This window comes from Ranitomeya variabilis, chromosome 2 (genome assembly GCF_051348905.1).
Source record: "Ranitomeya variabilis isolate aRanVar5 chromosome 2, aRanVar5.hap1, whole genome shotgun sequence".
NCBI lineage: Eukaryota > Metazoa > Chordata > Amphibia > Anura > Dendrobatidae > Ranitomeya > Ranitomeya variabilis.
In genome coordinates, this window is record NC_135233.1 from 249,943,722 (window position 1) to 249,969,340 (window position 25,619).

The 25,619-nt window shown below is 44.8% G+C and overlaps 1 protein-coding gene across 6 annotated transcripts in view; it reads left to right on the forward strand.

The window, feature by feature from the left end:
- Positions 1-25,619, forward strand: part of PNPLA7 (patatin like domain 7, lysophospholipase) — a 213,438-nt gene that overhangs the window by 166,924 nt on the left and 20,895 nt on the right. For all 6 annotated transcript variants that reach the window (XR_013221223.1, XM_077284546.1, XM_077284547.1 and 3 more), the window contains 7 exons: positions 3,502-3,615; positions 6,231-6,306; positions 11,146-11,295; positions 14,418-14,481; positions 15,604-15,772; positions 16,441-16,623; positions 17,969-18,087. Coding sequence is in view for 5 of the 6 variants with exons in the window: in XM_077284546.1 (XP_077140661.1) it covers positions 3,502-3,615; positions 6,231-6,306; positions 11,146-11,295; positions 14,418-14,481; positions 15,604-15,772; positions 16,441-16,623; positions 17,969-18,087 (875 nt within the window). In the remaining variant the exon portion in view is untranslated. The remainder of the gene's footprint in view (positions 1-3,501; positions 3,616-6,230; positions 6,307-11,145; positions 11,296-14,417; positions 14,482-15,603; positions 15,773-16,440; positions 16,624-17,968; positions 18,088-25,619) is intronic.

Sequence of the window (25,619 nt, forward strand, 5' to 3'; positions counted from 1 at the left end):
TGACATATGTATTTGGAAGCTGTTGCTGTGAAGTCACAACATGAAGTCAAAGGAGCTTTCAATGGAAGGAAAACAGACTGTCATGACATGTTGTCGGATATCCCAAGGACAGGGGCTCCTCCTGTGTCCCTAGCACTAGAGGCGCCTTAACTATCCCTTCTCTCCGGATTACTTCTAATGGTGAAGATGCCAGAGCAATGTACCTTGCTCCGCTCTTGAATCAGCTTGTAATCTCATTCCTCCCCCGCCCATGGAAGTAGGGAGTAGTATACATGTAAATACACCAACCAGACTAACAAGGGAATACGTACAGGGATAAAGGAAAATACCAATCATACAAATATACACTCACAAAAAACACCGGTTTGTAAAGGAATGGTAAGACAAACAAATTGGAGAGGATTTGCACACAACCGAATAACCAAGAAACAGTCTTTAGATAAACACTCCAAATGCCTCCTCGAACAACCAGCTCCAGAGCCAGGCAGCATGAAACTGTGAAAGGTGAGAATATATAGGAGAGGGAGTGTCCAACTCTGAACAGCTGAGATCATCAACTCTGGAAACAAACTGAACAGTTTAACCCCTGCACTGCATTTAGCCAAGTATCTCTGTAACTTTTTAAAATAACATACTGGTATTATGTAAAGGATACCTGACCATCCAGATGAAACCTGTAGAAGAGCCTTGTCGTGCTGTTCTCCCTCCCACAAGATGAATCTGCATTTAGCTGCTGTGCATACCAGGCTTATACAACCCCTGGCAAAAATTATGGAATCACCGGCCTTGGAAGATGTTCATTCAGTTGTTTAATTTTGTAGAAAAAAAGCAGATCATAGACATGGCACAAAACTAAAGTCATTTCAAATGGCAACTTTCTGGCTTTAAGAAACACTAAAAGAAATCAGGAACAAAAAATGTGGTAGTCAGTAATGGTTACTTTTTTAACCAAGCATAGGGGAAAAATTATGGAATCACTCAATTCTGCAGAAAAAATTATGGAATCACCCTGTAAATTTTCATACCCAAAAATAACACCTGCATCAAATTAGATCTTCTCGTTAGTCTGCATCTAAAAAGGAGTGATCACACCTTGGAGATCTGTTGCACCAAGTGGACTGACATGAATCATGGCTCCAACATGAGAGATGTCAATTGAAAGAAAGGAGAGGATTATCAAACTCTTAAAAGAGGGTAAATCATCATGCAATGTTGCAAAAGATGTTGGTTGTTCACAGTCAGCTGTGTCTAAATTCTGGACCAAATACAAACAACATGGGAAGGGAAGGTTGTTAAAGGCAAACATGCTGGTAGACCAAGGAAGACATCAAAGCGAGAAGACCGGAAACTTAAAGCAATATGTCTCCAAAACAGGAAATGCACAACAAAACAAATGAGGAACGAATGGGCGGAAACTGGAGTCAACGTCTGTGACTAAACTGTAAGAAACCGCCTAAAGTAAATGAGATTTACATACAGAAAAGCTAAACGAAAGCCATCATTAACACCTAAACAGAAAAAAACAAGGTTACAATGGGTTAAGGAAAAGCAATCTTGGACTGTGGATGACTGGATGAAAGTCATATTCAGTGATGAATCGCGAATCTGCATTGGGCAAGGTGATGATGCTGGAACTTTTGTTTGGTGCCGTACCAATGAGATTTATAAAGATGACTGCCTGAAAAGAACATGCAAATTTCCAGAGTCATTAATGATATGGGGCTGCATGTCAGGTAAAGGCACTGGGAGATGGCTGTCATTACATCTTCAATAAATGCACAAGTTTATGTTGCTATTTTGGACACTTCTTATCCCATCAATTGAAAGGATGTTTGGGGATGATGAAATCATTTTTCAGGATGATAATGCCTCCTGTCATAGAGCAAAAACTGTGAAAACATTCCTTGAAAAAAGACACATAAGGTCAATGTCATGGCCTGCAAATAGTCCGGATCTCAATCCAATTGAAAATCTTTGGTGGAAGTTGAAGAAAATGGTCCATGACAAGGCTCCAACCTGCAAAGCTGATCTGGCAACAGCAATCAGAGAAAGTTGAAGCCAGATTGATGAAAAGTACTGTTTGACACTTATTAGGTCCATCCCTCAGAGTCTGCAAGCTGTTATAAAAGCCAGAGGTGGTGCAACAAAATACTAGTGATGTTTTGCAGTGTTTTTTTGTTTGTTGTTCATGATTTCATAATTTTTTCCTCAGAATTGAGTGATTCCATAAGTTTTCCCCTATGCTTGGTTAAAAAAAGTAACCATTACTGACTACCACATTTTTTGTTCTTGATTTCTTTTAGAGTTTCTTAAAGCCAGAAAGTTGCCATTTGAAATGACTTTAGTTTTGTGCCATGTCTGTGATCTGCTTTTTTTCAACAAAATTAAACAACTGAATGAACATCCTCCAAGGCCGGTGATTCCATAATTTTTGCCAGGGGTTTTATGTCCTAGAACTGTCCTGATTATCATACTCTCTTTGAGTGGGTGTTGGCTCTTCATCAGCAATTCTGCTGGTACTATGAGTGCTTGAATTTCCTTTCTATCACTTCCAAGGATGCAGTGCTCCTGCCATTGTCGATTGTGGCCAGAAAGGCGTTTTGTTCCCTGTAAAATACTGTGGAAAAAAAAGCATGGCAACCCTATACTTGTGCAAAAAAAACAATGCAAACTGCAGTAAACTAAAGTTTGGGGCATAAACCTCTACTTGAACAGGAGTCCTCAAATTTTTACCTTTTGTACCTCATGTATTTCTTAACGAAAGCCGTACTCACCGTGCTGGAAACATCCTCCTCCTCCTGTGATAAATCGCTTCTCCTTAGCAGGTGGCTAGGATACGGGTCTTATCCTCGCAGATTGAAACTTCACTTCCAACCACCAAAACGTAATTACGAGGGTCTTCACTTATAAGCTGAATATATCACCCAAATTATTTTGATCCCCCTCCTTCATTGGCTATTTTACCACCAATCTGAGAAACTTAAAGGCTTGTTTGTTTTGCTCATATGGCAACAATATCAAGGAGAAAAATATCTTCTATCTGAATATGGAAAGTGTAGATATAACAGTTAAACCTGACATTGTTGTTTCACTCCATCCTCGCACCATGACATTCAGGTCACAGCAGTGTCCTGCAGCCGCCTCTCGCCTGTATCCACAGGATCAGGATGGGTGTTCTGCTCCGTCGCTGATTTCCATTGAAGCAGAAATTTGTAAAAGTTTGATGAATGACACACAAAGCAAAGAAAGCTGGATAATATTTCATTATATCACATCGAGGTTGGAAAACATTACGGTTGCCTGGATAGTTCCTGGTGATTAGTGTCAGGAGGCACAGACTGTTATTGCAACTGTTTACTTAATATCTGTTCTCTTAAATTATTAAGTTTGTTTTATTTTTTGCAACCTAAGTGTCTCATTGTTTTTGTTAAAAAAAAACAAAACAAAAAAAAACCTGTAAAACTACATTACCCTTACTAGGTCTTCTCATTGTGACTACAGGTGGAAGCCTTGACGCACCAACCCAGAGCCACCACTGTGCATGCTGTACGAGACTCTGAGCTTGCCAAGCTACCTGAGGGTGCGCTGACCTCCATCAAACGCAAGTATCCCCAGGTACAGAACACATGGCCTTTGTAGCTACAACTACCACATGGCTCAATGATAACGGGGTATTCCCATATTGTACATTTTTAAGCATTTTCACAGGATACGCCATAAATGTAGGTTCTCGTCTACAGCATCAGGCAGGAGTCTAAAACAAGGAACTTCACTTCAAAAACATTGGATACGGGGCCATGTTGTACATTTCTGGAAGAGAAGGGTGGCGGCGCCTGCATCTCTTTAATCTAATTTGTATGGGCGTCCTGAAATTTGCACATTTAGAAACCCACCAACTTATTATTTAATATTATTATTTATTTAACTTATTATTTATGTGCTGTACATGAGAAGGGGTTACATGCAAAATACAGATCTCGCTAACAATAAGCAAACTAACGATAATAGACTGGTACAGAGGGGAGAGGACCCTGCACTTACGGGCTTACAATCTACAGGATGATGGGGAAGGAGACAGTAGGTTGGGGGTTGCAGTAGCTCCGTTGGTGTTGAGGAGGCAGCGGGGTCATTGTGTAAGTTTTCTGGAAGAGGTGGGTTTTCAGATTCCGTCTGAAGGATCCAATTGTGGTGGAAAATTGGATGTGTTGTGGCACAGAATTCAAGAGGATGGGGGATATTCAGGAGAAATCTTGGAGGGTATTGGATGATGAATGAATGAATAAGAGTGAAGGAGAGAAGGAGATCTTGGGTGGACCAGAGAGTACGTGAGGGAAAATATCGAGAAATTAGTTTGGTAATATACAGGGGAGACAGGTTATGGATGGCTTTGTAGGTCAGTTTTAGTATTTTAAACTGGATATGCTGGGCAATTGGAAGCCAATGAAGAGATTTGTAAAGGGGAGAAGCGGAGGAGAGAGATTAATTGGTCAGGCAGCAAAGTTAAGAACGGACTGGAGAGGTACAAGAGTGTTAGCAGGTAGACTACAGAGGAGGATGTTGCAGTAGTCGAGGCGGGAGATAAGGGCATGCACTAGCATTTAGTAGATTGAGGGTTGAGGAAAGGACGGATTCTGGAAATATTTTTGGATGTGCGGGTTGAAGGACAGTACAGAGTCAAGGGTTACTCCGAGACACAGGATTTCCGGTACCGGAGAGAGCATGGTGTAATTTATTGTGATAGATTGATCAGGTAGGGAAGATGCATGAGATGAAGGAAAGATAATGAGTTCAGATTTGTCCACATTGAGCTTGAGGAAGCAAGAGGAGAAGGAGGAGGATATTGCTGACATATACTCCGGGATTCTGGACAGCGGAGAGTTGATATCTGGGCCAGAGAGGTAGATCTGAGTGTCCTCCTCAGCACATAGGTGGTACTGGGAACCAAGGGACTTTGAGTTGTCTCAGGCCAAAGGTATAGATGGAGAAGAGTTGGGGTCCTAGGACAGAGCCTTGAGGAACTCCAATAGAGAGAGGGTGAGGTGAGGAGGTAGTGTGGAAAAGGGAGAAGCTAACTGTGCAGTTGGAAAGGTATGAGGAGATCCAGGGTAGGGCAAGGACTTTGACGCCAAAAGAAGAGGGGATCTGTAGTAGGAGGCAGTGGTCAACTGTGTCAAAGGCAGAGGACAAGTGTAGAAAGCGGAGTATAGAGAATTGTGTGTTGGCTTTGGCTGTAAGTCTTTAGTAATTTTGGTCAGGGCAGTTTCAGTGGAATAATGGCGACAGAAGCCAGATTGGAGATTGTCGAAGAGCAAGTTAGATGAGAGGTGGGAGGAAAGTTTGGCGTGGACATGCAGCTCAAGGAGTTTGGAAGTGAATAGGAGCAGTGATATGGGGCGATAGCTGGACATCGCGGTCCGGTCGAGGGATGGCTTTTTGAGGATAGGCGTGATTATGGCATGTTTGAAATCAGAAGGGAAGGTAGCAGAATAAAGTAATAGGTTGATGAGAGGGGTTAGGGATGGGATGAGTGTGGTGGTGAGGTTGTGGAGAGGTGAGATAGGATGGGGTCAAGTTCACAAGTGGTGAGGTGTGGTTTGGAGAGGAGAGGAGTAAGCTCTCCTTTAGTTATGTTGGAGAGGGAGGCTATGAGGGAAAGACTTTGGTCTGGTATACAAAGGGGTCATGGTGGTTGACTCCGTGATGTCACATCTAGCACATAAGAGAGGACCAGAGGCTTGCTAAATAAATAGCGGCTGATGTGTAACCTTCCTGCTCGGTGGACCGTCCATAGAGTTTAGCAATGCACTCTGCGGTTGTCCGTTTTCTTCTCGAGGTCATATAACTTACAACAATATAACTGATCATCTGTAAAATAGAGAAAGTGAGCAGACCATGCATCTATACCCTCAGGCATAGTTCAGACAGGCCCTGACCGGCCAGTATTACTAGTTGGTTACAGTTATTAAAAAGTTAAGTGTCTTCTAAATTTCTCCAAAAATATAGCAATGCATAATCTCTCCCTGGTATTTGGGGGTTAATGTGACCCGAGCAGAAGTAAAGCCTTTCTGCTTAGTAACAGTGAGAGATAATTCAGATTAAACCCAATTACTGAAATGCAATGAAAATCAATATTTGCCTTTTTTACGCCATGCTATTACCAGCAGATTGATGGTGAATACGGAATTTGCCAAGTCTGGCAGAAATTAATTCACAGATTTTTCTCTATTCAGGTGGTGACACGACTTATCCATCTACTCGGAGAGAAGATCCTTGGCAGCTTACAGCAAGTCAACGGGCCCCTTACAGGTAAAAATCAGCATTTGGCTGGCCTTACTCTTGGCTGTTGGTTGAATTGACGTATTTAGGGACGTGGCGGACGGCCAGCTCCTCATGGATCATTTACTCATTATCACTACGCGTACAGATAGCAGAGGATGCCTGACATGTGGGACGGTGAGAGGGGAGCTGTGACTGATTGCTTTTCTGGTCTACAGCCCTGTAATATTGGTAATGGAGGCTGAGCTGTGATCTGTCCATGCGATATCCAGCGCTGGAGTTTGCCGAAGGAGCTTGCTATCTTTACGAACATATTCTGATTCTTCTTCAATTATGGGACTGTGAAAATTAAGCTAAAGTACCTTTTATAGGAGGTGATGATTACCCAGAAGTGCAAACTTTCATTGCACGGCAGCCAAATGATGGGGGAAATAGTTTATATAATATTATGGGCAAACATCAGGCTCTCTGCTCATCACACATGCTGTATGTGAGGACTACTCATAGATGAGATGAGGTCTCTGCTCATCACACATCCTGTATGTGAGGACCTCTGATAGGTGAGACGTGTGGTCCTGATCATCACACATCCCTCTATATATAGACTAAGAAATACCCAGATAGTTGTTGGCGCTTCCATCACAAGATTCTCGTGGAAATGAAATATAATCGTTTATTTAGGAGTTACAGGATAAAGCAACGCGTTTCGACTCCCAACATCCCAGAGTCTTTTTCAGGTTATTTAAAAAATATGTATATCATATATAAAAAAGTATATCACATTTGCTTTATATATACCTCGCTTCACAAGAAACCAAAGGAGCAGAATCTTGAGGGAGCTCTATAGCCACACCCAACCAGATGAAAAGGAGGCTAATGCTCCACACACACACACACACACACACACACACACACACACACACACACACACACACACACACACACAAAAAATTAAAATCGTTTTTTTTTCCTTTTTTTCTCTTTCCCCTTTTTTTTCCCTTTTTTTCCACAAAGTTCATGATTCAGTCGGCATTATTGATCAAAGTTTTTCAACCACATCATTCAGACCATTGGGAAATAAAGTCTGGAGTTGGTAAATCCAAAAAGATTCTTTCCTAATCAGCACTTGATTGCAATTCAATACATTTTCAGGGATGGATTCTACAGGAGTGACTGTGATATTCATTTTTTTTTATGTTTAATTAATAAATGTTTACATAAACTGTGTTGGACAAAACCAATTTTAGTATTATGGCGATAACCATTCATTCTCGCTCTTAGTGTTGAGTCGTACGGCCGACATATTGCAGGCCACATGAATAGAAGACTACATAAATTACAAAAGTGCTTTCGCAGGTTAAATGTTTTATCATGAATTTTTCGCTTGTGCTATTAGATGTTATCGATTTTGCTCATAGATGAGATGTGGTCTGAGACGTGTGGTCCTGATCATCACACATTCTCTATGTGGGGACCACTCATAGATGAGACGTGTGGTCCTAATTATCACACTTCCCTCTATATGTGATCATCACACATCCTGTATATGTGAGAACTGCTCATAGATGAGATGTGTGGTCCTGATCATCACACATCCTGTATATGTGAGGACTGCTCAAAGATGAGACGTGTGGTCCTGATCATCACACATATTCTGTATGTGAGGACTGCTCATAAATGAGATGTGGTCTCTGCTCATCACACATCCTGTATGTGAGGACCTCTGATAGATGAGACGTGTGGTCCTGATCATCACACATTCTCTATGTGGGGACCACTCATAGATGAGACGTGTGGTCCTAATTATCACGCTTCCCTCTATATGTGATCATCACACATCCTGTATATGTGAGAACTGCTCATAGATGAGACGTGTGGTCCTGATCATCACACATCCTGTATATGTGAGGACTGCTCATAGATGAGACGTGTGGTCCTGATCATCACACATCCTGTATATGTGAGGACTGCTCATAGATGAGACGTGTGGTCCTGATCATCACACATCCTGTATATGTGAGGACTGCTCATAGATGAGACGTGTGGTCCTGATCATCACACATCCTGTATATGTGAGGACTGCTCATAGATGAGACGTGTGGTCCTGATCATCACACATCCTGTATATGTGAGGACTGCTCATAGATGAGACGTGTGGTCCTGATCATCACACATCCTGTATATGTGAGGACTGCTCATAGATGAGACGTGTGGTCCTGATCATCACACATCCTGTATATGTGAGGACTGCTCATAGATGAGACGTGTGGTCCTGATCATCACACATCCTGTATATGTGAGGACTGCTCATAGATGAGACGTGTGGTCCTGATCATCACACATCCTGTATATGTGAGGACTGCTCATAGATGAGACATGTTGTCCTGATCATCACACATGCTGTATGTGAGGACTGCTCATAAATGAGATGTGGTCTCTGCTCATCACACATCCTGTATGTGAGGACCTCTGATAGATGAGACTTGTGATCCTGATCATCACACATCCTCTTTTATCAGGGCCACTTACAGTGGAGAGTTGCTGTGACTCTTGACAGTGATTTTTTTTATTGCACCTAAGAAAAGGCTTCTTGGTAATAAAGTTCTGATTAATTCACCTGAGGCGTCAGCGCTGGGATGGATAATGGAGAGGTTGTCGGTGACAGCACCCCGCGGCGCACTGTGACCTTACATGGCGGCTCCTGAGCCCTGTTATATCATATTTAGTGCTGGTTTTTTGTCCTGCCGGCTGCGGCTTCTCCTCATCCCCTGCTCCCGCTGCTAGGTCAGTGACTATATTCGCTTGCTCTGGATGTTTCCTTGGTTACGATGTGGTGAGTCATCTGTCCCAGGTGAACCGAAACGATCTCCGCTGAGGAGGGAAGTGGCCCTTACCTGCAGATTATTGTTCCGGGCGGCGCCAACCTGTGGCTGTTTGTGGTATAGGTGCTTGTGGAGCTTGGCATTGTGGGTGACCCTGCCTGATATGGGGCAGCCCCCTGGATCAGTGGTTAGTGAATATCCCTGCAGCGAGCGTGCATGGAGAGTAATAGGGGCAATGTCTTGTAGTCCTCCACACCAGATGTTGTGCCCAGCATGTTTAGCAGCGGCCTAAAAGATCAGTTTTCGGCAGCGCCCCATAGAGGCTGGAGATGTGCAGCTAAGAGCATGAGCACCGAGTCATCATATTACAGCTTGCATCTATCCATGTAAAATGGCCTTTAAAAAAGCTCAGAGTGACTTGTTATATGGGCAGAAATCTGTCAGTGTGAACTGACCTTTAGTTTAGGACAATATTTTTCGCAATTAGTTGCGCTTTAAGCTGAATCCATTTTATTTTTCTAAACCTGGCCCAGGGCGCGTCCAGTATTGCACTTGGTGCAAACTGAGCCATAAGCTTGGGGCATTTTGTTTTATCACCTCTCCTGCTAAGTGCAAACAGCATGTTTATGTCCTCTTTATGCTTCATAACTACAACCCCAATCATACATCTCAAGCATTTTTCAGTCCTGCTGTATACATTGCTGCTTAATTCTGGGGATGATTGTTGGAGATCTGGTCCTCCCAAATCCAGGAAGATGGCTATTGTATCCACTGCCAGATGTTACATTTTAGCCCCTGAAAGCTGCCCGGCCTCGTTACCCAAATCGCTGGTTGTATCATTCCATGCGAGTCCAAGTTCAGCCTAATTATCTCCTGTATCTGTGGCTTGTTAATGAAGCGTCCACGTGCCGCGGCTCTGAAAGTGTCGGCGGTATTGTGAATCAGCGCTTCACTGTCTCATCAATCACAGTCACGTAAATCCCTGCGCGTCTTTCCTGTTGACCTGTGAGGGGGCAGATTCCATTTCACTTGAAAATTGTATGAGCCGTAGCTCGATTGTATTATTTTTTTTTCATAATCTTTTTTTTTTTTTCCTCTTTTGCGCAAACAAAAGCATAGACTTATCTGATTGAAAGTATTCCCAGCAGGCAGCAAGGTATAAAGAGCGAGCCCCGCGGCACAGACCGGACCCCCAGCTGTCGCCGAGTCTTTTCAAGATGGAAGACTCGCTGGTTTCCACAATAAACATGTTGCATAATTTCATCATTTTGTAAAGGATTCGGCTGCCGGTATCTACTGCTCCATAAATCTAGATTTAGTGCTCAGATACGTGCTCCTAAAGTTTAACCCCATCTGCACCTGGCTCCTCTGCCTCCACCACTTCCAGGATAAGTCTTATCATGCACATGTACATGGTGGGACACCTGCATTCCTCTTACTGATGAATGATGCCTCTTCCCTCCTGCCATCGTCCCATCATGTACAGTGTAATGCCATCTTACCCTTCTTCCTGCTGAAATATTTCCATTTTCCTCCCACATTGATGAAGTGTCACATGGATTCTCTGTATTCGCACTTTCCAGGGATACACAATAAAATACACATCTGTGGGGGACAATATTGGGGCACAGCTCTTGCTTCTCTCCCCAATTTCCTGATTTGGGGCGCCATGGGCCAGGCGCATACATCTGGATCAATGACATGTACAGGGAACACATTACAGACCACCAGTGCACTGAGCTTTTTATTACCCCAGGGGTTATCTACTTGCTCCATACACAGAGGGGTCTTTCTTCACGCCATTTTTTAACAGCCAGACCCCCAGCTGGTGCAGCTGATGATCTGCCAATGCCTTACAGTATTATGGGACCAGCGGGTAAAACCACACCTGCTAATGGAAGGATTAGATATTTCTGTGCTTCCCTTGTGTAGCTTTACTCAGAACCGACTTGAAAGGAGAGGAGACATCTTATGGGTTGGCATCCACGTCACACCACTTAATGTTTTTACCCCCATTGTGTTTTGATACTTTTTACTTTGTCCACAGGTCACGGTCTTGGCCTTCACACTACCGGCAGCAAATGGGATTCTGGGAATCCATCCAGTAACCTTTCCACGGTGGCCATATTACCGGTATCGGAGGACGTTCCTCTTACAGCCTTCACCCTGGAGCTGAAGCATGCGCTCAGCGCTGTAGGTGAGTCATCCCTGCGCAGAGAGAATGCCCATACAGTGCAGTCTCCATGTATATATATTATATAAATATATACAGCTCACCACCCTGGGAATTATGACTAAATACTCATCCTGTTTATTTGTCCATCTTTTATTGTGTGTGACCATCTTGGCCAAAAGATGTTGGAAACCTCTGAGCAATGTAAATATCCTTGCTTTTCTATCAGATTGGCTTGGATCAGTAGCCCTCTGGGGCTCAGGATCCCTCTGATTGTCATAAATACATTTCCAGAGGAAAGGGACTCAGTAGAAAATGTAAGCCCTTTGGCAATGCCCACAGGTTTCTGTTACTAAACATAAAAAGGTCACTAATATAAATGTTCCCGTATAAATCAGGAGGTTTGGCCGACCTTCTAATGTGTATTTAGGCTTCTTGACTCTGAGGTGATGTCAGGGGAGTAGAGTATTGGCAGAAGTGTGGATGGGACACTCTTCTCTATTAAAAACACACGCACACTCGACCAATCTGAGTGTGCATATGCACAGGGCAGTTGAAAAACAAAGCTGTCGTCCAAGTGAGTGCCATTTAAGGTTTATGGGCGCCTTAAAAACATGTCAGTTTTCCAGTATTAGAAATCTCAAGGGGGTTTGATTGTCCTATAGAGCCTATCGTTATGGAGATCAGTCATGACCAAGGTCGTCATCTTACATGGATCTGTTACATACCAGAAGATCGTTCTCACCTTCCCCTTTAATTATTCCAGTACTTGATTGGCTGACCAATGATACTTACATGGGGGTTAGTGAAGCGCTATATCTTGTCCTTTCAACGTGTTACAAATTGGCCCTGGTATCAGACCAGTTGGCAGATATTCCAGAGAGCTAAAGATCTTCCTGGAAAGTAATGATACAGAACCGATTTATGTCTGGTGTAAAGGCTTGGGTTTTTTTTCCTCACTTTGGTTGGTGCCGGTTTTAATGAAGCCTCAGTAATCCGTCCATATCATGCGTTCACTCCAGCAATGTCCCCACAGAGTCCATACAGGTCCTGTACTGGGAGGTCGGTCTCTCTTGCTGCATTTTTCCATTTCTGAATCTGTGTGTGTTTGTCGTCCTCCTCCGTGATGCTGATGATTCGTCTCTCTGCCCACTTGCTTTTTGCCTCTGTGTAAGTGACTTATAATGAGTGGTAATAACATAGATTATCAATTGTTCATAGTTTCCAAGGAGACTCCGGTCACACAGACCTGGTCCCAGGAAAGGCAGTTTATCTTTATCTCCCGCAGCTCAAGCTTTATGACCACTGCTGATGGGCTTTGTGCTCTTCGGTCATAGCACCACTCTCTACCAGCCATATACACTGAGCACCCCACAAGACCGGCTGTATACACAGAGCACCCCGCAAGACCGGCCATATATATGGAGCACCCCATAAGACCAGCCGTATACACTGAGCACCCCACAAGACCAGCCGTATACACTGAGCACCCCACAAGACCAGCTGTATACACAGAGCACCCCACAAGACCGGCCGTATAAGCGGAACACCCCACAAGATCAACCGCATAGCTAGCACACCCCACTAGACCAGCCACATAGCCGGCGCACCCCTCAAGTCCGGCCGCATAGCCAGCGCACCCCTCAAGACCGACCGCATAGCCGGTGCACTCCACAAGACCGACCGCATAGCCGGCACACCCCACAAGACTGGCCGTATACACAAGGCTCTCTGTTTTGGAGATGTCTCGGAGTCATCTGTATGTTACAGTTTGGTCTGTCTTTCGGATCATCATTGATTTTGCAGGTTTATTGATTAGATTGGCAGAAATGCAAATAAGACTGGCATGTGGACATAGAGTACGAGGGTAGGTCAATACACAGTCAGTCTGCGAAGAGCTGATGGCACTGTAACAGCAGCCTTTCGTGTTTGTACCCTAAAGAACAAGGCATGGTCATTTTTTTTTAAATTACTTCTATAGGTACCGACGCTCTGGTTGCAGATTCTTGATTTTGGTTGTGTTCATCATCCCGATTTTATTGGCAAATGTGTCAGAAAGTTCTCCAGAGGAGGGTCCTGTGTGACTGCAGACACTGCGCAGCTGGTGCCGATTCTGTCTGACGTCCAGAGATGAACGCTCCTCTTGGCGCTCACTTTCCTTGTTGTCGCAGGTGTCCGTGTCCCACTTATGATTCCATATATTATTAATGCTGCAGAGTTTTTCCTTTCCAAGAATATTTATTGAAGTAACCCCATCTATACCAGGATGCATGTCGTACTGTAGACATTCTACAGAGTGGCACCCCAGATGCTGGCAACAGATTTGACACTTACCTCGGTAGGGGGCAGTAAATGTCGTCATCTGTGGTGTTTCGTGGAGTCGTTCACTGGAGAATGACCAGGACATGGCTGCACTTCGGGTGCTCTGGGGGATGGAGCTGATTTAGTGTATTATCAGAATAATCTTGTATTTTTTTTTCCCTTGGTCTGCAAATTTTCAAAAGCTGAAATATCACGACTGAAGCTGTAAAACTTAACTAAAGCTAGTCACTCTGTATTTGGGTGCAAGCCAATGTGACCAAGACGGTACCTGCAACGTCTCCCTACCCCTGACACCTTTGCTGCGCCGCCTCCTTCTGCTTTCTCCATGCAGCACTACTACCAGGTGGAGCAGCGAGGTTTGTTCATCCTTCACGACACGATCATCAGTCAGTGATGGCGCCTCCTAATGTTGTAAAAGCCTTTTATTAATAATGTACCCCATGCCTGCGAGCTGTGATTCCCTGGAGGGGGCAGATGTGTTGTGCAGTAAATCTTGGAGACTATTGTGCAGGTGAAATGTAGGTCAGAGATAATCTCCCACTGGATTCTCCGTTGTCAGCAGTTCTGTGGATTTGGATGGATCAGAGATACTTCAACCAGGAGCTGAACTGCATCTGCTGCTTCTCCTAATACCGGCCACCTTCTGCTTTTATGTTGGCATGTTAGAGCCGCACTTCCGCAAGTAATCCTCAAGACTGTAATAAAGAAAAAACGAGACCACAGAAGTCACAAATTAGTGACTTAGTGCAGTGATTGGGATATTATAGAGGGACAGATAGGTGTGTGTATAGAAATAGATGTATAATGATGTTTTCTTTCCTCAGGCCCCACGTTGCTGCTCACCAGTGACAATATCAAGCAGCGTTTGGGCTCGGCAGCTCTTGACAGGTCCGTACTGATGTCACTTTGTGTCTCAACCTCTTACTGTAAATGTATTTAGATCAGGTCATGGAAGACAAATATCCGTCCCTAGTGAGGACAGAATACCCTGCCGGTCCATAAAATGCACAGAAGGCCTGTGCTGTACTATTGTTGTGCCCGTGTGGTCAGCAGTGTGGCTGTAAGATTTTGCTGTCTCTTGCTCTAAGAATGGAGAATTGAGAAATCTGACCCCTGTCTGCTAGGATCAGAGCCCAATTCATTAACAGATGCATCCATAATGTGCATTTGAATCGTTTGGCTTCTACTAAGGGTACCGTCTCACATAACGATTTACCAACGATCACGACCAGCGATACGACCTGGCCGTGATCGTTGGTAAGTGGTTGTGTGGTCGCTGGGGAGCTGTCACACAGTCAGCTCTCCAGCGACCAACGATGCCGAAGGCCCCGGGTAACCAGGGTAAACATCGGGTTACTAAGCGCAGGGCCGCGCTTAGTAACCCGATGTTTACCGTGGTTACCAGCGTAAAAGTAAAAAAAAAAAAACCAGTACATACTTACATTCCGGTGTCTGTCCCCCGGCGTTCTGCTTCTCTCCACTGTGTCTGTGCCAGCCGGAAAGCACAGCGGTGACGTCACCGCTGTGCTCGCTTTCCGGCCGGCGCTCACAGTGCAGAGAAGCAGAACGCCGGGGGACAGACACCGGAATGTAAGTATGTACTGTTTGTTTTTTTTTACTTTTACGCTGGTAACCACGGTAAACATCGGGTTACTAAGCGCGGCCCTGCGCTTAGTAACCCGATGTTTACCCTGGTTACAAGCGAACGCATCGCTGGATCGCTGTCACACACAACGATCCAGCGATGACAGCGGGAGATCCAGCGACGAAAGAAAGTTCCAAACGATCTGCTACGACGTACGATTCTCAGCAGGGTCCCTGATCGCTGCTGCGTGTCAGACACAGCGATATCGTATGGATATCGCTGGAACGTCACGGATCGTACCGTCATAGCGACAAAAGTGCCACTGTGTGACGGTACCCTAAGTGTCCACCCTTCCTGTGACACCCCCACACGGCTTCATCCAGCGATCGTCTTCATGTGATCGTCTCTTGTTTTATCTTTGGCAGTGTCCACGAGTATAGACTTTCCAGTTGGCTGGGCCAACAAGAAGACATCCACCGAATTGTCCTTTATCAGTCTGACTATTATCTCACGCCATGGACCCAGCGCTGCATTCGACAAGCTGATTGCATCCTCATCGTGGGGGTGGGAGAGCAGGAGCCCACCGTAGGGGAGGTAAGGGCCAGGACTTTTCACTTGCCAACTTCATAGGTAAATACTTGGAACTCTCCGTGAAGGCGCTGGTCATACAGATTAATGAAATGGCAAAGCACCAAAACATTGTGTACTCCTGTCTGACCCTCAATACTCTCCCCAAACATCGGCACATATATACATCTGGCCAGCAGCTCAGCCTACATGTACAGATATAATTCTCAGTAAATTAATATTTCTTCCATGACGCAGCAGCCTGGTGTGCTGATACATGCGGATCCATAGTAGCTGCTGTTCCAGGTCAGCTGTATTATATCCGTACTTTATCTGCCGGGTATAGAATTCATGTCCTTGGCCTTTTGTAAGTGAAATATTGGTTTGATTTCCACTTTATTGAAGATTCTGCCCAGACGTGCACAGACCACATGTAATCAGCAGGAGAGCTCAGCTTCTCGGAGCCAGATATGCTGCGCGTCTAACAAGGTTCAGTGCTGACGGAGGCAGCGGGTGTATATTAGGACAAATTGTATTCAGTCACTGATTTGTACAAATTGAATTAACCCTATATAGACCATCAAATTGTAAGAGACATCTATTTGTTATTTTTCTCATAATCAACACTTAAAATAAGACGCTCCCATTCTAGTGAAATGCATTACTTCTGTTTTTTTTTCTTATATATATGTAAGCTTGAAAAAATGTTGGAGAATACAGCCGTCCGGGCTCAGAAACAGCTGATCCTCCTCCATAAAGAGGACGGCCCCCCACCGTCCCGCACCGTAGAGTGGCTTAATATGAGAAGCTGGTGTTCAGGTCATCTGCACCTCTGTTGTCCTCACAGAGTTTTCTCCAAGAGAAGTCTGCCAAAGCTGGTAAGAACTTTTTAGGCACACTTTTGATTTTTGTTTTGGACCTTCCAACAGTGGATGTAATAATAAGAAGTGATGGTAAAATGTATTCATCCTATGGCGGCCGTGTGGCTTGTGTGTGTGATGGGGATCCTTGTACTAGTCATTTAATGATTGAAAAAGTTGCAGAATAGAAAAACTTCTCCATGAACCTTTAAAAGGGTTTCCTGACTTTTGATGTGGGAAAAAAACCCACATTTGATTTTAAGCCAAATTAATGACCCACGTACGCGATGTTGAAGAATATGGCCCAAAAAAATAGTCAATACCACAAGACAAAAATAAATAGAAGTGATTTCAATAAATCGCAAGTGATGAATCAGGGCCTGTGTCTGTCTGTTAGCATTTCTCCACTTTTAAAAGAAAAATTATCCTCGTTCAGGACCTGGCAGTAAACTCTGTTTTCTATTGGAGCTTTTTGCCCATAGCACAGACCAGCCGACATCTGAGCTGCCGGCTGCACTAAACTTCACAGTGTCCTGCTGGTCGCTCTTAGCTGCTCACTTCATTGCTGCACTCTGACACTCATCCCTGCACGGACGACTGCAGCCTAGGAGCCGGACGCTGCTCAGGTTATTGCATCTCACAGCTCAGACCGCGGTCTGTCCGTGCTGCAGATTAACGGCATAAAGCTGTAACCGAGTGACTCAGGAGATGGAGCTGCGCTCTGATCGTAGTCCATAAGCCGGGTATGTGCAGTATACATGTTACCCTGTTGTTCGGTGCAGTTTTGTCGGCCATGTTTATACCTCCTGTATAAGTGATTATAATATTGGAGTTGCTATGGTAACTGTCAGGCTTCCACCATCTGACTGGTGCGTCCGCACGGTGCATGCAGGGAATGAGACGCTCTGGCTTATGTCTTACTATACAGACTCAGTTTGGGATTTGTACTGACATTCTCCATTCTTACTGATGGAATTGTGTATATGATTAAGAAGGAGGAAGCTGCTGACAATTGTTTTACTTTACAGTCACTTAACCCCAAATTAGCAGCGCTTTACCTTCTAATAAACATGACAGAACGTGAGTAACGTCATTTCCATCAGTGAGTAATTATTCTATATGGATTTCTCTGCAGATCCGCTCAGAGTCTGCTGCTGACACCTCTAGGCTCACGTGCCATTCAGGAGACTCAGTGGCGGCAATAGTTGCGGCCATATTGATTGTCACATAGTTTTTATAATCTTAAAAAACAACAACAATCTGATGGCATTATTTGTGTAACTATTCTGTTTATACTTTATATTGGGATTTATTAAGTTGTATGTTTTCTGTTTGTTTGTTTGTTTTATTCCTATTGTGGCAGATTGAGATGTATGAGCGGGTGTCTCAGAAGCCACCAGAGCGCCATTGTGATTTCTCTCGCCTGGCCCGGGTCCTGACAGGGAACACCATCGCACTAGTACTTGGAGGAGGAGGCGCGAGGTACCGGCTTTATTTGCTTCTTTAGTGAGGAATTTGGGAATTTGTTAGTGGTAAACCGATCGATCGCTTACAATTACCGTAGATGGCTGAATACATTTGCCTTGTTTAGGTTTTGCCCATTTATGGATTGACATGAAAAAAATCAGGGTTTACTACATTTATAATCCTGTGGCTTGCTGATATTGAAAGAAACTGGGCTCAGGATGTGAGAATGCCATCTTAAGTATTATTATTATAGCGCCATTTATTCCATGGCGCTTTACATGTGAAAAGGTGAATACATAATAAAAACAAGTACAATAATCTTGAACAATACAAGTCATAACTGGTACAGGAGGAGAGAGGACCCTGCCCGCGAGGGCTCACAATCTACAAGGGATGGGTGAGGATACAGTAGGCGAGGATAGAGCTGGTCATGCAGCGGTATAGTGAAGTGATGATTACTGCAAGTTGTAGACTGGTCGGAAGAGGTGGGTCTTCAGGTTCCTTTTGAAAGTTTCTCCAGTAGGTGAGCTTCTGATTTGTTGGGGTAGAGCATTCCACAGTAGGGGTGATGCACGGGAGAAATCTTGTATGCGATTGTGGTAAGATGAGATAAGAGGGAAGTAGAGAAGGAGATCTTGTGAGGGTCAGTGGTTGCATGCAGGTAAGTACCAGGAAAACAGGTCACAGATGTGTGACAGAGACAGATTGTGGATGGTTTTGTATGTCATGGCTAGGATTTTGAACTGGAGTCTCTGGGCAATGGGGAGCCAGTGAAGGGATTGACAGAGGGGAGAGGCCGGGGAATAGCGGGGGGACAGGTGGATTAGCCTGGCTGCAAAGTTCAGGATAGATTGGAGGGGTGCGAGAATGTTAGAGGGGAGGCCACAGAGCAGGAGGTTGCAGTAGTCAAGGCGTGATATGAGGGCATACACTAGTGTTTTTGCAGATTTTCGATTAAGGAATGTACGGATCCGGGAAATATTGAGTTGGAGTCGGCAGGAAGTGGAAAGGGCTTGTGTGTGGTTTGAAGGAGAGATCAGTATCAAGGATTACCCCGAGGCAGCGAGCTCGTGGGTCTGGGGAGAGTGAGTAGCCATTTACTTCGATGGATGGGTCTGTTGGGGGGTTGAGTGAGAATGGGGAAAGATGATCAATTCTTTGTTATTCATGTTAAGTTTTAGAAATCTAGCACAGAAAGATGAAATAGCAGACAGACATTGTGGGATTCTGGTTTGTAAGGAGGTGATATCGGGTCCAGAGAAGTAGATTTGTGTGACATCAGAATATAAGTGGTACTGAAAGGGGTTGACTACTACTAGGACAACCCCTTCTTGATCAAAATGTTTGGCACCCATAAAATAATAAAGCTTATATTCACCTCCCGTGCCCGCGCCATTCCAGCGTTGTCGGCACTCGCTCTCTCAGGGCTCTCGTGCGGATGTTGTGATGTCGGCGCCCAATTATTGCTGGCGTCATTGTCCCCACCTTTGGACAAATCGAACATAAAAATGAAGTCCGTGCTGCAGCTGATCTCGGACTTCCTCCTCCTGCTCAATTTGACAGGAGGTGGGGACCGCAATACTAGCACTGCTTGGGCATCGGTGTCACAACAACCTCACAGGAGACAGAGTGCTCACACCACGGGAGAGGCACCAGCACAGGAGGTGAATATAAACTTTATTATTTTATGGGGACCAAGTGAGGAGTATGTGAAAAAGTTGTCCAAGTAACTTCTTGAAAGCCGTTGGACTTGGAGTTGTCCCAGGCCAAAGGTGTAGATGGAGAAGAGCACCAGTCCTAGAACTACACCTTGGGGGGCACCGACTGGGTCAGATGAGGAGGTGGTGTGTGAGTGGGAAATGCTGAATGTCTGGTCTGTTTGGTATGAAGAGATCCAGGATAGGGCCATGTCTGTGATGCCTAGAGATGAGCGAATCTGTAGTAAGAGGGAATGGTTCACTGTGTCGAAGGGAGAGGACAGGTCCAGGAGGAGAACAGAGTAGGGTCTCTTTGATTTGGCAGTTAGTAGGTCATTGGTGACTAGGACAGTTTCGGTGGAATGATGCGGTCGGAAGCCAGATCATAAGCGGTCAAAGAGGGAGTGGGAGGAGAGCTGGGAGGACCGTTCAAAATGAACTTCATGTTCCAGTAGTTTTGTGGCATAGGGGAGAAGTGATATGGGGAAATAGCTAGACAGATAGGATGGGTCAAGGAAGGGCTTTTTTAGGATGGGTGTGATCGAGGCATGTTTGAATCATGAGGGGAAGACACCAGTTGTTAGTGACAGGTTGAAGAGATGGGTTTGGTTTCGGACAGGATCAGATCAAGTGCATAGGTGGTGAGATGTGATCTGGAGAATAGAGAAGAATGTTGATCTTCTGTAATAGTGGAGAAGCTGGTTTTGTAGGAGGAGGGCTGGGTAGCTATGAGAAGGGGCTGTGGGGACTTTGGGCAAAAGCTTTGTCTGATGTTATCAATCTTCGACTTGAAGAATAAGGCAAAGTCTTCAGCTGAGATGAGAGATAAGGGAAGGTGTGCTGGGGGATGGAGGAGAGAATTGAAAGTGTTGAATAGCTGTTTAGGTTGTGAGACAGGGAGGATATGAGAGATGACAAGTATGTTTGTTTAGCAGCAGTGAGAGTGGACTTAAAAGTAGCGAGAGACTGTTTGAATGTGATAAAGTGCTCTTTGGAATGAGATGTTTTTCCATCTCCGCTCAGCAACCCTGGAAGCCTGCCGCAGTTCTTTAGTCAGACTGGTGTGCCAGGGTTGCCTGTTGATTATGCGAGCTTTAGTATGTGTGGGGGGCAACCGGTTTAAGAGCAACAGTTGTGTTACATAGAGCTGCAGCAGCATCTGTATTATGTGAGCAAGTTGTGTGTAAGACGGAGAAGGGATTCGGAGAGTGAGCATAGATCAAGGTGTTTGAGATTTCTGCGAGAGTGTGCAAGTTTGTGTAGTGGGTATTGTGCGCTTGTAGAGAAGAGGGAAGTAGGTTGTGGACAGAAAGAGGGAGAGGTGAGTTAGAGAGGTTAGATAGTTGCGGATAGTGACAATGACTAAGGGTGGCTACACACCAGATACGTGTAATATTTATGGATTGGTTTGCAGCCCTTGTCATTGGGATATGATGGATAAAACTGCTGACACTGGTTGTCTATACTATTTGTGCGTGCGAACTACAGAATCTCCTGTGTATCCTATGAGATTCTACTTCAGTCCATTTCCCTGCCTCCTACTTGTGAGAGCTAATAGGGAGGAGCCTATCACAAGTGGGGAAATCATATCAAAAAAGGAATTAACATAGCAGACAACTCAGAATTCTCACATTCTTTAATAGTTTGCACTGAAAGGTAAAAATCCTGGAGTACTGATTTAAGAGCAAGAGTTCTGGCCTGATGGCTGTCAAAGTGGAAGTGACCACCCTTATGGCACACAGAGTGTGTGACCTTGTTTGTAAAGGGGTTGTACAGGATTAACAAAAAACATGGCCGCATAAACAGCGCCACACCCGTCCATGGGTTGATTCAGGTACTACAGATTTGTACCCTTGATGTAAATGAAGCTACGGTAAGTTTCAATAACACACATAATTTATGGACAGGGTGGAGCTGTTTCTGTAAGGCAGCAGCCATGTTTTTCTATTCCTGTACAACCCTACATCTTTCTTTCCTTACATTTTCTTTTTCTCGGCCATACACATTTGTGGCCAGACATCCAATCCTGTCAATTTAATAGCAAGTCAATTCTCTGGGAACAGTTCCAAGGAATAGTAACATTAGTGTAAACGATACACATGTTGTCAGGGTTTATTAATGACCTTTCCGGTCCTGAGCTACTTACACAGGATTTTCTCCAGCCTTTGTTTTCTTTGCGATACCAAAGACCCTTTGTTCCCTCCCCTGCAGGTAACTGAAATAATACGGTGGCTGGGGATGAATTGGCATATTCATTCCATTATCCTTTCTTCTGCCATCCAGCACATTAACCACTTTAGTGATCACATAAAGGGCTGGCCGCCCGCAGCGCTCTTCCCTCCATAGTCTTACGTCCTGCAGGGAATTTCAGGTCGGACTGTAGAAACAGAGGATACAGCTCTCCCCAAATACAATGCCACCCCCACATATGTACTCAGCGCGTAGGCAGGGCATCTGTTACCGTCTCTCGCTTAAAGGGCAAACGTCACATTGTCATCTTCAGTCGTGAGCAGAATCATGTCTTTATAAGGGGATCGCTACCCATGATACAGCTGTGAACAGGCCTTTATGGGTGGAATCTGTAACAGTCTGTACAGAGCGTAATTTTGAGGGGAGCGACGCTGTCTGTTTTTTTGTAATATCAGATGCTATTATTATATGCCATTAGACCAGTTGCTTCCAAAGTCTTGTAAACTACAACTCCCAGAATTCCCTAAGACTCAACTATTCTCCAACATAATACAATAGAGTCCTCCAGACATTCGGAAATGATTGTCACTGTATGTCACGGTGATGGCTGTATGTGCTGTTTTTGCTGCTGCTGAAGGATCGTTGTTAATCCCACGTGTTAGTTCAGGTCAGTAGAGGCAGAGAACTGGAGTGACCAATTTTCCTGCATGCCCTGCGCACACTGGGTAGATGAATGAATAATGAGCGCAGTCTCCCTGATCTGCCCAAAGGCAGCACTTAAGATCCTCCACGACTGATTGCCATGTTTAGCCATCATGTCATCGTCTGTGGATTTATAGGTACTGGATTGTCTGTGGGCACAACATCTTACCTCGTCCACTGCAGGAGCGGTCCGGTTATGCCATTGAAAAGGTTAATTATGACTGACTGGCTCAGGAATAATGTTCCCAATTGATAACTACATTTATTGGGCACCTCCAGTAAGGATGGGGGTAGGTACATGATTCTGTGGGAATCGCTGCTGCTCTGCCTCTGCAGACTATGATCCAGGACACGTTATTGTCCTATATCGCCCCTGCTATGACTCGCGTACATTCATGGTAATGTATTGCCATCACTTCATTATACAGTCAGTCTATTTTGTAGGATATTATACAGTTAGATGGTGGTACCTGACAGTAAAGTCTGATTGTGAAGTAGATACAGTAAATTGCTGTGTAATCAGATCACGGCTGATCGTTGGGGGTTTGTGGATCACTATCCCATTATTACAATGTTATTTTCCATGTAGATGACATTGCATAAGACGCATCCATAGGGTAGGTCTGAACATACCGAAAATGATCAGGGTGGCAGCTTCTACGGTCAGCTGCAGATCCATCACACGCTGCCATTAACAGATTACACGACAATCACGGCAAGAGAGGCCTTGTCAGAAATGATGACATGTAGGAGATGAGCGGGGTCCTGTGTTGTGTAAATCTCAGCAGTACATGTGATATAACTACCCCCGGAGCCGCTCACACAGTGCACACACCAGATAATCTGCCACCAACATGGAATAAACATGGTGCAGACATTACCCGCAGCGACCTTTATATCCTAAACCAGACTCTAGACGTGTATTTCATCTGTGCCGGCCGCTGAGTATATGGGAATTGTGCTGTGACTTCCACGTGATGACATCTGGGGCGCACATAGGAAATAAGAGACAGACATTAGTCAGCTTTACTATCCATGCACCATCCTTCAGGATCCCTCGTGGCTCTGTGCAGGCTCTATGGTAGATCAGGGGTAGGAGAGAAACTATTCTAGGCAGAATGTAAAATGGAGCATGGCACAGAGGTGTAAAGTGCTGGTGAGCAGCCAGTCCCATGTCTTTAATGGGGGATGCACAAGATAACGCTTCTATAGGGCCAGTCCCACAGATGTAGACTGGTACTGCACGGCTCCTGTTTGACATCCACTAGATGGAGGCCCTATGCTATCACATCGGGAGGGTGGTAATGTCACGATGGGGCAGGCATGTGGCGCTGTTGTTGCCTAATGGCATCCTGTGATAATCTAATGACTTGCATCAGGGGACTCATGTGCTCGACGCCTGCGCTTATATGCATTGTTTTTGTCCCAGCTATGCTGTTGCTCTTCAAGAGTCTCATTTGCCCGTTGTTGTCTTCAACGTTGTGCTTTTGCTGCTTTCCTTTCATTGTCACACTTTTTAGGAGGAGCCATGTTGGCGTAGATATTTGCTTTTTAAAGGGGTTTTCCCATGAACAAAAGTTAATTTTAAAAATTGTCTGTGTCTGACCGTGTACCGAACATACCACAGCTCCTGGGCAGGGGAAGAAGCAAAATACAATACTGACAGTACAGCAGGAGATCGCAGAGGATACATTTTGTGAGGTAAAATATTTTTTAAAAACAGTCAATGAAATATTTTACCTCACAAAATGTATCCACTGTGATCCCCTGCTTGTAATGTCAGTATTGTCTTTTGCTTCCTCCCCTGCCCAGGAGATGTGGTATGCTCCGTACACGGTCAGACACAGTCAATTTTTAAAATAAACTTTAATTCGTGGGAAAACCCCTTTAATGTGACCGGCTTCCTCTGCCTGTAGACACGTTGCACATCTGCCGCCGGGATCAGCCGAATGATTCACTGCACCTGCGCGTCATTAGCGCAGGCGCAGCAAATCAGTCAGCCGCCATCTTTGTGCAGACAGATAGCTGCGGTCACATTAAAACTGCGCATGCACTCCTCCTGTACAAAGATGGCGGCAGTCAGTGAATCATTCGGATGATCCCAGTGGTGTTGTGTTCGTGACGGTGTTCCACTGGTGGTACCGCGCAAGAGGCTGTGTACGACGTATACAGTGTGTGTGTGATGCGTACGGTGTATAGAGTGTGTGTGTGGTGGTGTTCCGCTGGTGGTACCATATGAGAGTGTGTGTGAGGTGCGACGGTGTTCCGCTGGTGGTACCATATGAGAGTGTGTGTGAGGTGCGACGGTGTTCCGCTGGTGGTACCGTGTGAGAGTGTGTGTGAGGTGCGACGGTGTTCCGCTGGTGGTACTGCGCAATAGGTTGGTACCAGCAGCAGTTTCCATATGGCGGTCAGTGAACTTCCTCCGCTTGGAATTCTGGGATACAGTGACATCTGGACAGAACAGGAAATGAAAACATTACAAGGCCATTATATAAATAGATACTATTCTATCAGGCGCCATCCTGCCAAGATATTAGGTTCTAATTTGCCCTTGTATAAGGAAGTTTGGCATTTTTCTGTCCGTTTAAACACCTTTTTTCCCACTTTCTATGATTTGCTGCCTACAAATCGAAAGTTGGGGCTTCAAGCAATAGATAAACTCCTTAAATCGTTAGCAGAGGAGATTGTGAATGTTGCACATTGAGCTGCATAAGTTCTGTAGAGAGCTGATGCAGAGGAGACTGAATCTGCATCTGCTGGATGAAATTTAGGTATAGAAGATGCTGAATAATTGGACTTTACAAAATGGGATGATATTTAACTTTATAGTCTCCAAAATGGGAATAATGTAACCAACTCTGAGTAATTTGTTCCATTGGGTCACCGTGGCTTTTGTCAGATAACTGGGATTTGCAGCTGTAGGATTAGCGGGGGGTGGCATGTTCTGTGCAGATC